The 13,900-nt window shown below is 44.0% G+C and overlaps 1 protein-coding gene across 1 annotated transcript in view; it reads right to left on the minus strand.

Moving 5' to 3' along the window:
• LOC308676905 (voltage-dependent calcium channel gamma-6 subunit-like) overlaps window positions 1-10,242 on the minus strand; it is a 32,623-nt gene extending 22,381 nt beyond the window's left edge. Inside the window, exon 1 of the mRNA XM_081342966.1 lies at window positions 9,713-10,242. Within this exon, the coding sequence (XP_081199092.1) occupies window positions 9,713-10,037 (325 nt within the window). The 5' untranslated portion in view covers window positions 10,038-10,242. The remainder of the gene's footprint in view (window positions 1-9,712) is intronic.
• Between the last annotated feature and the right edge of the window lie 3,658 nt (window positions 10,243-13,900).

The following is a 13,900-nucleotide window of genomic DNA, read 5'->3' on the forward strand; positions in this document are numbered from 1 at the left end:
GCCCTGAGTCTTCGGAGAAGGGCGGGATATAAATGGAATTTTAAAAAAAAAGTCAATGGGGAAGCCAGATTCACTTAACAGCCGTATTACTAACTCAACAACTGAAGGGATTCACTTAATTGTGGCAAGAAAGGTTGTAAAATGGGGCAAACGTAATAACTGTCTCTCTTAGCAACATAAATTTTGGGCTCAGTTATGGTCATAAGTCAAGAACTAACTGTATTTTCTCCCACTGTGTCATACAGAGAGAGGTAGGTAATAAATATTTCACTCTATGTGTTTCATGAACCTGGATCATTTTACCTCAGTCTTACCACAGATGGGAAAAGATAGATCTGGCCCAAATTTCCAACCACCAAACTTCTCAAAACAGATTAGGATAGAAATGAGAGATACCAATAAAGGAGAATATTTGTAGCTCAGGGTTGAAACGAGTGTTGCTTGGTGTTCTCTGAGCTTGGTTGTTTTCTTGCAGACGTTTCATTACCCAAACCAGGTAACATCATCAAGGATAGGCCGTGAGATCATTCTTTGTCATAATTCCTCACATACTGTACTAAGCCTCTGAAGCTAATTATTTCACTGTTGCTTCATCTTTCTTTTTTTCCAAGGTTTTTTTTTAACATTTCTTCCTGTTTTGGTTGCTAGTCTGGCACTCAAAATACTTTCTAGTTTGTAAGATTGCCAATTTAGCACTTATGAATGTGCTACAGGGGGAAGCTGAACACTGTCTTGATGCTCATCATTACCGCATCAAAGGTTTCTTCCTAAATTCTTTTCCCCCACCCAGTTACACTCAGTTTACAACCATTCTGCACAGAAGCAATTTAAAAGTTGCTCTTCAGTGAGGAAACAGTAGAAAGAGAGTTTGGGTGTGAGAGAAAAACAAAAGATTTTCTCAATAACCTAGGACTAGCCCCAAAGATTTTCTGGTGTGTCTGGGCAGCACAAGCTGGCTTTACACATTGTGTAAGAGAATATCAAGGTTTGTTTTTAGTTCTGGGCATCCTGTGAATGTGGTTGATAAAATATTTTTTAAATCTTTTGGTGAACCTAGGTAACCATGAATAAAATTATTGATTCAAGAAAAAGGTTTGCACCACTTCAGGCTCAAGGATAAACAGGGCAACCTGTGTACGTTTGGTGACATTTCAACCTCAAGATAATCAAATTGTAATTTTTTTCCCTGAGAGGAATTTATGGTTTAACTCAAAAGTATTCATTTGTAAATAAAATTATATGAAATCTAATCTAACTTTTGCCGTGCTGATGATGCTTTTGGAACAGGCCTCTAACTAAAGTCAGTATACAATTTAGAATATTTCTACACCACCTAAACAGACCATGATGAAGAAATGTTAGTTTAACAAGATGACGGGATGCCCACAAGGGCTGTATCAAAAAAATCAAGGTGGTGGCCACAACCACACAGAGGATGAAGAAGAGAAAAATTATATAAAAACTTTAGCAATCTTGGCTGAAATGAGGAAGGTTCGATCTTCTACAAGGCATCCCTGGAAGGGGTATTTGTGACTAAAGTCAAGATGGTGGCCACAGCTGTGCTATCAAAGCCCCTCCCCTTTGGAGATGTGCAGCGCATATGATGTATATTGAAAAGGGGTGGGGCTTTGGTCCACACAATTAAAGCTCCACCCTTTTTTAAAATTTGCATTGTAGTACTAAAAGGAATGGGCCATGATTGTGTGGTTGTGGCCCCTGGACATAATGGAAAAATCAGAACTTAGTTCTTAAGGAAATAATAAGACCATGTATCTGACTCGGCACACCTGCCCTTTTAAAATTTTCTGACATTCAGCTTGAGACGATGTAAATACAGGTAGTCCTCAACTTACAACAGTTCGTTTAGTGACTTTTCGAAGTTAAAACAACAGCACTAAAAAAATGACGTATGACCGTTTTTCACACAATGATTGCCATGGTGACGCAGTGGTTAGAATGCAGTACTGCAGGCTACTTCTGCTGACTGCCGACTGCCAGCAGTTCGATAATCACCTGCTCAAGGTTGACTCAGCCTTCCCTCCTGAGGTCAGTGAAATGAGGATCCAGATTGTTGGGGGAAATAGGCTGACCCTGTAAACCACTTCGAGGGGGCTGTAAAGCACTGTGAAGCAGTATATAAGTCTCAACGCTATTGCTATTGCTATTGCAGCACACCCCCCCATGGTCATGTGATCAAAATTCAGGCACGTAGCAATTGGTTCATATTTGTGACGGTTGCAGTGTCCTGGGGTCAGGCGATCACCTTTTGCAACCTTCTGACAAGCAACGTCAATGGGGAAACCACTTAATAACTGTGTTACTAACTTAACAACTGGAGTGATTCACTTAAGAACTATGGCAAGAAAGGTTGTAAAATGGGGCAAAACTCACTTAACAAATGTTTTGCTTAGTAACAGAAATGTTGGGCTCAATTGTGGTCATAAGTGGAGGACTACCTGTGTTGCTGATATTACGGCAATTGCTCCATAGGGAAGGATACATTTCTGCCCTGATACAGTCCACAAGCTCGCTCATGTATGATTGTCTCTCATTGCTTCATTCAGCACTTGGCAAGGGGACTGAATCAAAAGACTTGACCAACTGTGGCACAGTGAGTCCTTGACTTACAACTATTTGTTTAGCTACCTGTTAAAGTTGCAATGGCACTGAAAAAAATGATTTATGACTGGTTCTTGGACTCATGACTGTTGCAGATCTTCATGGTCATGTGGTCAAAATTTGGGCACTAGGCAACTGGCATGCATTTCCAAGGCTTGCAGCATCCCTGAGTCATGTGATGGCCATTTACGATCTTCCGAACTGGCTTCCAACAAGCAAAGTCAATGGGGAAAGCTGGATCCCCTTAACAACCGCAGAATTCACTTCACAACTGCTTAAGGACTCTGCCAAACACGATTGTCAAATTGGGCCTGACTCACTTTAAAGCTGGCTTGCTTAGCACCAGAAATTCTGGTCCTAACTGTAGTCATAAGTCGAGGACTGCCTGTATTTCAATGCGATTTTGATCAGCCAAAATCAGTAGGGGGGATTTTTCGTAGTTGGTGGGTGAACGCCAGCATCACCTACACTCAGCGCGTCAGTGTCACATTCCTTGCGGCCAGCGGAGGAATCGGCTTCTTTCGTGGCGGGGCAGGATGGTGTGAAATTTTAGTGTGCAGCTTTGGATCTGGGATAACTGCCGCACATATGCCAAGTGTGGGGCAACAAGTAGAACTGGAGGATAAGACTTTGATCCGGAAAGAAGAACAAAGGGAGCACAGCTGCTCTAACCAAACTGAAACGCCCCCACAGCTGCATTTCTTTGCAGAAAGAGAGGGGGGGGGGAACATCAGCACAGCTAAGCAGCCTTTTGTTAGAAGTCGGCTTCATTGTGTAGGGAATTTAAAATGGAAGATGAATAACTTATCATCTAACTCAAAACAGAGGAAGGAAACCAGGCCTAGAGGGGTTTGGGTGAGGGTAGAGGGGGAGCTTCATGCAAATCTTTTGCTTTAAGCTGAGCACATTATAGTGCATTCAGACAGAAACACTGCTGTGTGTGCATGCAGGAGAAAACTGGCAATATGCAATACAGGTAGTCCTCGATTTATGGCCACAATGGAGATCGGGATTTCCTATGCTAAGGCAGTTGTTTAATGAGTTGTGCCTGATTTTATGACTTTTGCCATAGTTGTTTACTGAACCATTGCAGTTGCTAAGTGAATCATGTGGTCGTTAAACAAATCCAGCTTTCCCTCCCTCCTCCCCATTGACTTTGGTTGTCAGAAGTTGGCTGGCAAGGTCACAAATGATGAGCACATGACCCTGGGATGCTGCAGCCATCGTAAATACACGCCAGTTGCCAAGCACCTGAATTTTGATCCCATGACCCTGGGGATGCCGCAACGGTTGTAAGGATGAAGACCAATTATAAGTCACTTTTTCAGTGCTATTGTAACTTCAAACGGTTGCTAAAAGAACGTAGTTAGTTGAGGACTTCATGTAGTAAAGATTTTGTGGAATTTATTTATTTATTTTATTTTTTATTTATTTTATTGGGCATCACCAATGAAATTCAATGGTGAAAAAAGTAAGGTTCTACATTTAGGCTAGAAAAACCAAATGCACAGGTATAGTATAGGTGGTACCTTGCTCAATAGTAGTGACTGTGAGAGGGATCTTGGAGTCCTAGTAGACAGTCACTTCAAATATGAGCCAGCAGTGTGCTGCAGCTGCCAAAAAAGCCAACACAGTGCTAGGCTGCATTAACCGAGGGATAGAATCAAGATCACGTGAAGTGTTAATACCACTTTACAATGCCTTGGTAAGGCCACACCTGGAATACTGCATCCAGTTTTGGTCACCACGATGTAAAAAAGATGTTGAGACTCTAGAAAGAGTGCAGAGAAGAGCAACAAAGATGATTAGGGGGCTGGAGGCTAAAACATATAAGGAACAGTTGGTGGAATTGGGTATGTGTAGTTTAACAAAGAGAAGGGCGATGGGTGACATGATAGCAGTGTTCCAGTATCTCAGGGGCTGCCACAGAGAGGAGGGTGTTAAGTGAATCATGTGGTTATTAAGCAAATTTGGTTTCCCCCATTGACTTTGCTTGTCAGAAGCCAGCTGGGAAGGTTACAAATGGTGATCGCAGGAACCCTGGGACAATGCAAGTGTCATAAATACCAGTTGCAGTTGCCAAGTGCCAAAATTTTGATCATGTGACCATGCGGATGCAGCAACGGTTGTAAGTGTGAAAACCAGTCATATCACTTTTTTGCAGTGCTGTTGTAACTGCAAATGATCACTAAACAAATGGTTGAAAGTTGAGGACTACCTGTAACACTAGAGACCTGCTTTGTGCTTTTGTGATGTGAGGATAACTCAAGCTAGTCCAAGACAAATCATTCAGCATCACCTCCACACAATCTCTGTCTGCATTAAACTCTCCAAAGAAAGCATTCTAATGTGAGAGAAAATCTCAAATAGTAGTTGATCTCAGGGGTTTAGAAGTAAAGCAGAAACTGTTAATTAAAGGAAGTTAAAAACATGTCCTAGAGAAAGGCAGAGGTAAACCAGTTCTGTGTACGTGGAAACTAAATGGGTAAGGCTACCAAGTCAAACTTAACCCAAGAGAGGCCTTACATTTTCCACACTACTGAAGGAAACTCACCCACTTTAACTCCATGCTCCCAATAATTTGCAAGCCACACAGACTGAGTTAATTTTGCAAATTCAGTAGCACATAAAGCAGGGGTCTTCAAACTTGGCCCTTTTATGACTTGTGGACTTCAACTCCCACAATTCCTCAGCCAGGCACTGGCTGAGGAATTTTGGGAGTTGAAGTCCATAAGCCATAAAAGGGCCAAGTTTGAAGACCTCTGACATAAAGTATAAAAAACTAGTCCTTAAAAAACAGGAAACCTTTCAGAATAAGCTTAAATATTTGGCCTGGCTTTAGTTGTTAAGTATGGGATGATAGATTTGGAATGATAAATATAATTGCATCTTAAGTTCTTGATTTCTCCTCTTCCCTTTGAATTTGGCATTGATGGCAGAGATTATAAATTGAGATGGGAGATGCATGGCTTTTTAAAAAAAAATCTTTTGCTGTGACAGCTCATCAACATCCAAAATTAAAAACTGTTGAAAGTGATAACGTTAGTATTAGTCCAGGGATTAGACAAAGGATATGTATACTAAAGATGATACTTTGACTCGGCTTAATGACAGGGCTAGCCTGATGCAACCCAGCCAACATGCGTAATCGCAAAATTCCTAGAGAAAAGATGGGATATAAATGAAATGGTACATAACTGAAAATTTATAAGTGTCAGCATTTCTGAAATAGCAGATGCAATTAAGAAGTTTTAGCCCTGACAACACCTGTTCCTTCAACGCTTGAAATACTCCAAGATAATCTTGTCTCTTAATATCTACCCCAGCTGGAGAACCCTAGGAATTTCTGTTGTGCTTCAAATGAAATTTAGAAATCAAAGCCAAGCAACTGCAAGCATTAGCTATCTCTAAAAACTCACAATGTCTGAGCAAACAGTAAAGCAAAGAGAAAATGCGCTTGGATTATAAAAGGAGATTTTACGTAAAGGTACAGGTTCCCCCGCACACGCATGCTAGTCGTTTCCAACTCTAGGGGCCGGTGCTCATCTCCGTTTCAAAGCCGAAGGGCCAGCGCTTGTCCGAGGACGTCTCCGTGTTCATGTGGCCGGCATGACTAGATGCCAAAGGTGCACAGAACGCTGTTACCTTCCCACCGTAGTGGTCCCTATTTTTCTACTTGCGTTTTTACGTGCTTTCGAACTGCTAGGTTGGCAGAAGCTGGGATGAGTAACAGGCGCTCACTCCGTTACGCGGCACTTGGGATTCGATCCGCCAAACTGCCGACCTTCTGATTGACAAGCTCAGCGTCCTAGCCCACTGAGCCACCATGTCCCTTTGCCTATCTATATAAAAGGTAAAGGTTCCCCCGCACATGCGTGCTAGTCGTTTCCGACTCTAGGGGCCGGTGCTCATCTCCGTTTCAAAGCCGAAGAGTCAGCGCTTGTCCGAGGAAGTCTCCGTGGTCATGTGGCCTGCATGACTAGACGCCAAAGGCGCATGGAACGCTGTTACCTTCCCACCGTAGTGGTCCCTATTTTTCTACTTGCATTTTTACGTGCTTTCGAACTGCTAGGTTGGCAGAAGCTGGGACGAGTAACAGGCGCTCACTCCATTACGCGGCACTCGGGATTCGATCCGCCAAACTGCCGACCTTCTGATCGACAAGCTCAGCGTCCTAACCCACTGAGCCAGATTTTAGCTGGGGCCAATTTGTGTGATCTTGCAAGAAAATCTGCACCTTGAAATACTGAACCACAGCGTGAACAATTCTCTCTCAATGCCTTTGTGCGGAGGGGAGGAGAGACAGGAAGGACACTTTTCTCTTTCCCCATTGACTTTGTTTGTCAGAAGATTGCAAAAAGTGATCATATGACCCCAGGATGATTTGTGGGATTCAGCCGGTTCGCACCACTTCGGCAGCTAACCGGGAGCTAATTTTTTGTTGCCCAGGCCCAGAATGGACTTCCGGAAAGCGGCATCCACACAGAGAACCAGTTGTTCACATATTTGAATCCCACCACTGCCCACCGTAATAATAATAATAATAATAATAATAATAATAATAATAATAATAATAATAATAATAATAATAATAATAATAATAATAATAATAATAATAATAATAATAATAATAATAATAATAATAATAATAATAATAATAAGTTGGAAGGGACCTTGGAGGTTATCTAGTCCAACCCCCTGCTCAGGCAGGAAACCCTATACCATTTCAGGCAAATGGCTGTCCAGTCTCTTCTTAAAAACTTCCAGTGTTGGAGCATTCACCACTTCTGGAGGCAGGTTGTTCCACTGGTTAATTGTTCTAACCATCAGGAAGTTTCTCCTTAGTTCTAGGTTGCTTCTCTCCTTGGTTAGTTTCCATCCGTTGCTTCTTGTCCTGCTCTCAGGTGCTCTGGAGAACAGCTTGACTCCGTCTTCTTTGTGGCAGCCCTTGAGATATTGGAACACTGCTATCATGTCACCCCTCGCCCTTCTCTTCGTTAAACTACACATACCCAATTCCAGCAACCGTTCCCTATATGTTTTAGCCTCCAGTCCCCCAATCATCTTTGTTGCTCTTCTCTGTACCCTTTCTAGAGTCTCGACATCTTTTTTACATCGTGGTGACCAAAACTGGATGCAGTATTCCAGGGGTGGAATTTTGATCATGTGACCACATGGATGCTGCAACCGTCATCAGTGTGAACAGTGGTCATAATGGTCCCTTTTTCAGTGCCATGGTAACTTTGAACAGTCACTAAACAAATGGTTTTAAGTTGAGGACCACGTTAAGTTCTTCCAGTAATTACCGGTATGTATGACGATGAGAGCTGGACATTTAAAAAGTACAAAAGAACCATGATATGTGCCTTCAGATAGAACAGAGTGATTGCACGGAGAACCCCACCACTCAATCCTGAATTAAACAAAGACTGATTGCTTAAGATAGTAAAATACGTGGGGTGTCTGATGAGGCTGATGACGGAATGGAATAAAGGTTTGGGGGAAATGATGAGGTGGATAGATGGGATCAAAGAAAAATGTGCTAATCAGGAAGATTTGTTTCCTGGGGCCCTATAAGGGGGGCTGAATTCAGACACTCATGAACTGATGCTGTCCTTTTTTAAACAATCATTTTTACCAATTCAGTGGCCTCCTGATGCATTGGGAGAACAACTCCTACAATCCTCCAGACAACAGGGCAACTGGCTCTAGTCCATCCAGATGTAGAAGGCTGTTGTTAAGGCAATTCTCCATTCAAAGAGGGAATGCGCTTGTGGAAAGTGGGTCCTGCAAAATGTGCTAGCAGGGCCTTAGTCACCCATCATTAGTCAAAGGGAATAAACACTTCAGCAATTCTTCACAACAGTTCTTCGCCTATCATTGCAAAAAGACGCCAAGCCTGAAGTCATGAGCCTTGATTATAAGCAGCCTTGGTATATATGTGGAACGGAAGGGAGGGGGAGAAAGAGAGGAGAGACAGATGCCGTGCATCAGTTTGGGGGTTGTGAATAAATGAGGAGAGTGAATATGTCTAAGCAGGAAAATTAGCATTACTGTCAAGACGGGAGTGCAACAACGCCCTTCTCCCCTGGTCTTGCTAGCTGGAACTGCTGAAAAGTGTAATTTAGTAAGCCCTGCAGTGATTCCATTACATTAAGGAGAAGAGCCCCAGATTCAGTGATGGCTACTAAAACCTTATTTTCAAATTGCCCCCATCGCCTTGCCTGGGCCATGCCTTATGATTCTATGCAAGACGCACACGTTATGCTTCCACGTAAAAACACTGTAAGGAATTTTGTGTGACATCAGTGCCCACAAACTGTGTGTGTGAAGGCTTCACACACAGTCTCTTCCCCGTGCACATTTCTCTTCAGCTGCACGATTCTCCCCTGAGTGGCAGCAACATCTTCATAAATTGCCAGGTGGCATAACAGTTATGAGGAGGGCACCACTCAGGAGTAGCAGCTGTTTGGTTGGCTAAGGGGACTCCACTGGTGATGGAGTAGTAGACGGTGAATGGCTACAGAAGCGCAAAGTCTTTCCAATTACGTGTGTGTGTGTGTGTGTGTGTGTGTGTGACAGAAATAACCTGTGTGGAAAGTTGGGTTGGGTTTTCTGGGGAGGTGAGAAGGGCAGCAAACCCACCTATCTTCTCCAGGACTGGCCTCATCCATCCTACCTCCAGGCACATTTCCTGCAACACAGGGAAAAGCTCCTTGCAGCAGCAAAGGTCTTTGTATGAAGCAGCAGCAACGGGACGTGGAGTTGAAGGAGACCAGCAGAAGACACTAAAGAGGTCTACAAAGTTGACTATTCCAAACAGAGTTGGAGAACATATTTAGAAGAATTTACCAAAGAGAAGAAGAGCAAATACTTCCAACACTGGAAGTTTTTAAGAAGAGACTGGACAATCATTTGTCTGAAATGGTATAAGGTTTCCTGCCTGAGCAAGGGGTTGGACTAGAAGACCTCTAAGGTCCCTTCCAATTCTATTATTATTATTATTATTATTATTATTATTATTATTATTATTATTATTATTATTATTATTATTATTATTATTATTATTATTATTAATGCAAAGCACTCTTACCACCAGGTAGCTCCGCAGGCCCGCAGGTGTCTCTCTCTTCTCCCACATCGTAGACCCAGAGTTTCTTATAGCAGAATTTCCACAAGCCTAAGTGGGCGGCCTCGCAGATGGCGGAATGGTTCTGCTTGTAGGTGTTCAGTTCCACCCAGAATTCTGTGCCCACCGCCAGCACCGTCAGGGTCATCCCCACAATGGCCACAAAGAATGCCAGCTTGATCTTGCCTTCCTGCTCGTCCGCCAGAACTTTCTGCCGTTGGGTCTCTCCCCTCCTGTGCACGGTCATGCGCTGCTCCCGGTCCTGAAGGAAAAGGTTGGGCCACATCATTGCCCCTTTTCCTGATCCCTGCTTGTTTAGGGAATCTATTTTGCCCGGAAAAAAATAATAAAAATAAATAAAAGCTAGCTTGTCTGCTGCCCGTAAACACCCAAGCTCTGAGCCAGGTTTTGTGCTTGGGTTTGTTGCCCAGCTTTTTCTGAGTTTTATCTAGGTCAACACACTGCAAGCAGTGCTGAAAAGTTGTCGAGCGCTCTCCCCGCGCCCCTGTGTTTTCGAGGCAGTGCCCCCAACTTGGCAAGGAGCACAGCGGCTACCTCAGCCACCCTGGTGCCTTGGCAAGCCTACAGAGCACCTGTTAGTGTTCCTCAGCCATCCTCCAGGCAGCGAGGGTTATTTTAAGCTGTGAGGTTGATAGACAGTCTGGATGTGTTTGTGTGCAGGGGTATGGTGCTCTTAAAAAAGCAGACGCTTAAATTGGACCCTTTCAGGAACCGGGGGGGGGCCTCTTGCGCCAGCTGCCCATTCCCACAGCACCCCCTGTTGGGCATGGAAGAGCTCTGCCCCACCGCTCTGTGGAACCTGGTTTGCTTCCAACAGGCTTGTAAATCTTCTCCGTGTGCCGGTGGTTGTTTATCGTGGGCAAACGTATCAAATCCTTTTGCTCTCTTCTTCATGCATGGGCTTGATGGGGTTGACTGAGGCAATGAATTGTCCTGGTCTGGTTTATTATTTTGAAGTCCTACAAAAAAAGTTAAGATGTCCCTTGGAGAAAGTGGAGAAAGCCCTGATTTATTTTCGAAGCAGGGTGCTTGCATGTCCTGATGTGGCACTCAGTTGTGAATGATGCCTTTACAAGGCCGTTACTTTAAAACAGGCACATTTGGGGGAGTTCTTGGTGCTGTCTGAACTCCGTTGTTTGCTTGCAGATGTTTCATTATCCATGGCTGACTCAGGAATTCTGGGAGTTGAAGTCCATGAGTCATAAAAGAGCCGACGTTGCCTACCCCTGAACTAGGTGACAATATCAGCAGTAGTGAGTGTGGGCCTTGCTCCCTTTTTATAATACAGTAACTTGCCAGTGTTGGTGGCGGCTTTGTTTTGTCTTTGGTAGTTCCTTGTTTAGGGTATTATATTCTTAGAGTACAGGGAGTCTTCAACTTACAACCATTTGTTTAGTTACCATTCAAAGTTACAACAGTACTGAAAAAAGTGACCCACCACTGCTCCTTGCACTTCCAACAACTACAGCATCCCCGTGGCCACATGATCAAAATGTGGATGCTTGGCAACAAGCACTTATTATATGACTGCAAGGGGCCTAGAGTCACCTTGGCGAGACAGGGGACGTAGCGGTCAATAAATATAAATAAATAAACAAATTTACGAAGGCATCAGCACCCCGGTGTCGGGTAATCGACCATTAGTGACCTTCTGAGTTGGCTTCCGACAAGCAAATTCAATGGGGCAGAAGTCAGATGTGTTTCACAACTGCATGTTTCACTTAAGAACTGCAGTAATTTGCTTAACAACTGTGGCAAAAAAGGAGGTAAAACCAAATGCAATTCACTTAACAACTGCCTTGCTTAGTAACAGAAATTCTGGTCCCAGTTTTGAGGACTGCTTGTATTTGGATAGTGAATCCTTGGGGTGGTTTCTCTGTTTCTGTTCCCTCCTATAATTCTGTGGAGATAATTACTGAGTGGTGATAGGGGCCCCAGAAAAGTACAGGTAGTCCTCGACTTACAATGGTTAGCTTAGTGACTGTTCAAAGTTACAAGGCCACTGGGGAAAAAAATGACTTATCACCATTTTTCACACTTACGACCATTGCAGCACCTCCTTGGTCACATGATCAAAATTCAGACGCTTGGCAACCGGTTCATATTTATGACGGCTGCAGTGTCCCGGGGTCATGTGATCACCCTTGGCGACATTCTGACAAGCGCAATCAACAGGGAGGCCAGATTCCCTTAACATCCGTGTTACTGACTTAACGACTGCGATGATTCACTTAACCACTCTGGCAAGAAAGGTCGTAAAACGGGGCAAAACCCACTTAACAAATGTCTCACCTAGCAATAGAAATTTTGGGCTCAGTTGTAGCCATATGTCGAGGACTCCAGTGTTAGGTGAACATGTTTCTCCAGTGTTGATATTCCACATGCTCATGCGCGATCCTTCATCTCTTGACTCCACGACCCTCAATTTTCCAGATGTGCTCCAGATGTCTCTGTCCCCCCTGATTAAACAATGGGTCCACCGGGATCCTGGAAGGATGCCTGCTCTGTCGCCACACCTATGTGTCGCTCTGCCCTACCCGAAGATGTTTTGAAAGTCCCTCAAAGTCTGGCTCTTCTCTTGAGGCCTTGGTTTTATTTTCCTTGTTATCTATGGTTTTCTATTTTCTCCACTTTATCTGTGTCTTTGCAGGTAAGTCTCACGACCACAGCTGAGCACCCAACGTTTCCGTAACCAAGCAAGACAATTTTACCCCATTTTGCGACCTTTCTTGCTACATTTGTTAAGTGAATCACTGCGGTTAAGTTAGTAACACGGCTATTAAGTGAATCTGCCTTCCCCCATTAACTTTGCTTGTCAGAAGTTCACAAAAGTTGCGCACAGGACACCGCAACTGTGATGAATATGAACCCGTTGCCAGGCTTATCTGAATTTTGATCACGTGACCCTGGGGATGTTGCCACGGTCTTGTGAAAACTGGACCTAAGTCACTTTTTCCAGTGCTTCAAACGGTCACTAAATGAATGGATCTTAATGAATGAATGGTTGTACGTCTAGGGTTACCTGTAATTACATATAGAATTATAACTGTTTACTGTTTATTTATTTTATTTATTTATTTATTAATGGGGCTTATATCCCGCCCCATCTCCCGAAGGACTCAGGGCGGCTAACAGCAATAATATACAATAAATACAGAAATTAAGATAAAATTAAAATTAAAGGCCTCTGTACAATAAATTAAAATTAAAAATTAAAATAAATTAAAAATTAGAGTTAAAAATTGTAAACATAATTAAAATAAAAATTAAACATAATTAAATCCCTGTCAGTCCAGGTCAGCCAGGTGGAAAAGGAGTGTTTTGAGGCCGCGGCGAAAGGACTGGAGATCCGGGGCCATCCGAAGCTCAGGGGGGAGCTGGTTCCACAGGGCTGGCGCTCCGACAGAGAAGGCCCTCCCCCTGGGGGTCGCCAGCTGACATTGTCTAGCCGACGGTACCCTGAGGAGGCCCTCTCTGTGTGAGCGTACTGGGCGATGGGAATTCGTTCCCGGTAGCAGATGGTCCTGCAAGTATCCCGGGCCTAGGCCATGTAGGGCTTTAAAGGTAAGTACCAGCACCTTAAATCTCACCCGGAGGGCAACCGGTAACCAATGCAGCTCATGCAGGAGGGGTGTAATATGGGAGTATAAGGGTGCTCCCATCACTACCCGTGCAGCCGCACTCTGCACCAGCTGAAGCCTCCGGGTGGTCTTCAAGGGCAACCCCATGTAGAGAGCATTGCAGTAGTCTATACGGGAGGTAATGAGTGCGTGGGTGACTGTACGTAGGGCATCTCGGTCCAGAAAGGGGCGCAACTGGTGTACCAGGCGAATCTGGGCAAATGCCCCCCTATCCACGACTCCAATATGATCTTCAAAACTGAGTCGTGAATCCAGGAGGATGCCTAGATTGCGTGCTCTATCAACGGGAGGTAACATCTCTCCTCCTATAATCAAAGATGGAACCTCTTGGACTAAACGAGATGTCGGTACGTAAAGCCACTCAGTCTTGGCCGGGTTGAGCCGGAGCCTGTTCTTTCCCATCCAAATCTGTACCGCTTCCAGGCAACGGGACATCACATCGAGGGCATCACTGAGTTGGTTCGGGGTGGAGATGAAAAGTTAAAGATAA

Source organism: Vipera berus (genome assembly GCF_964194415.1).
Source record: "Vipera berus genome assembly, chromosome: Z".
NCBI lineage: Eukaryota > Metazoa > Chordata > Lepidosauria > Squamata > Viperidae > Vipera > Vipera berus.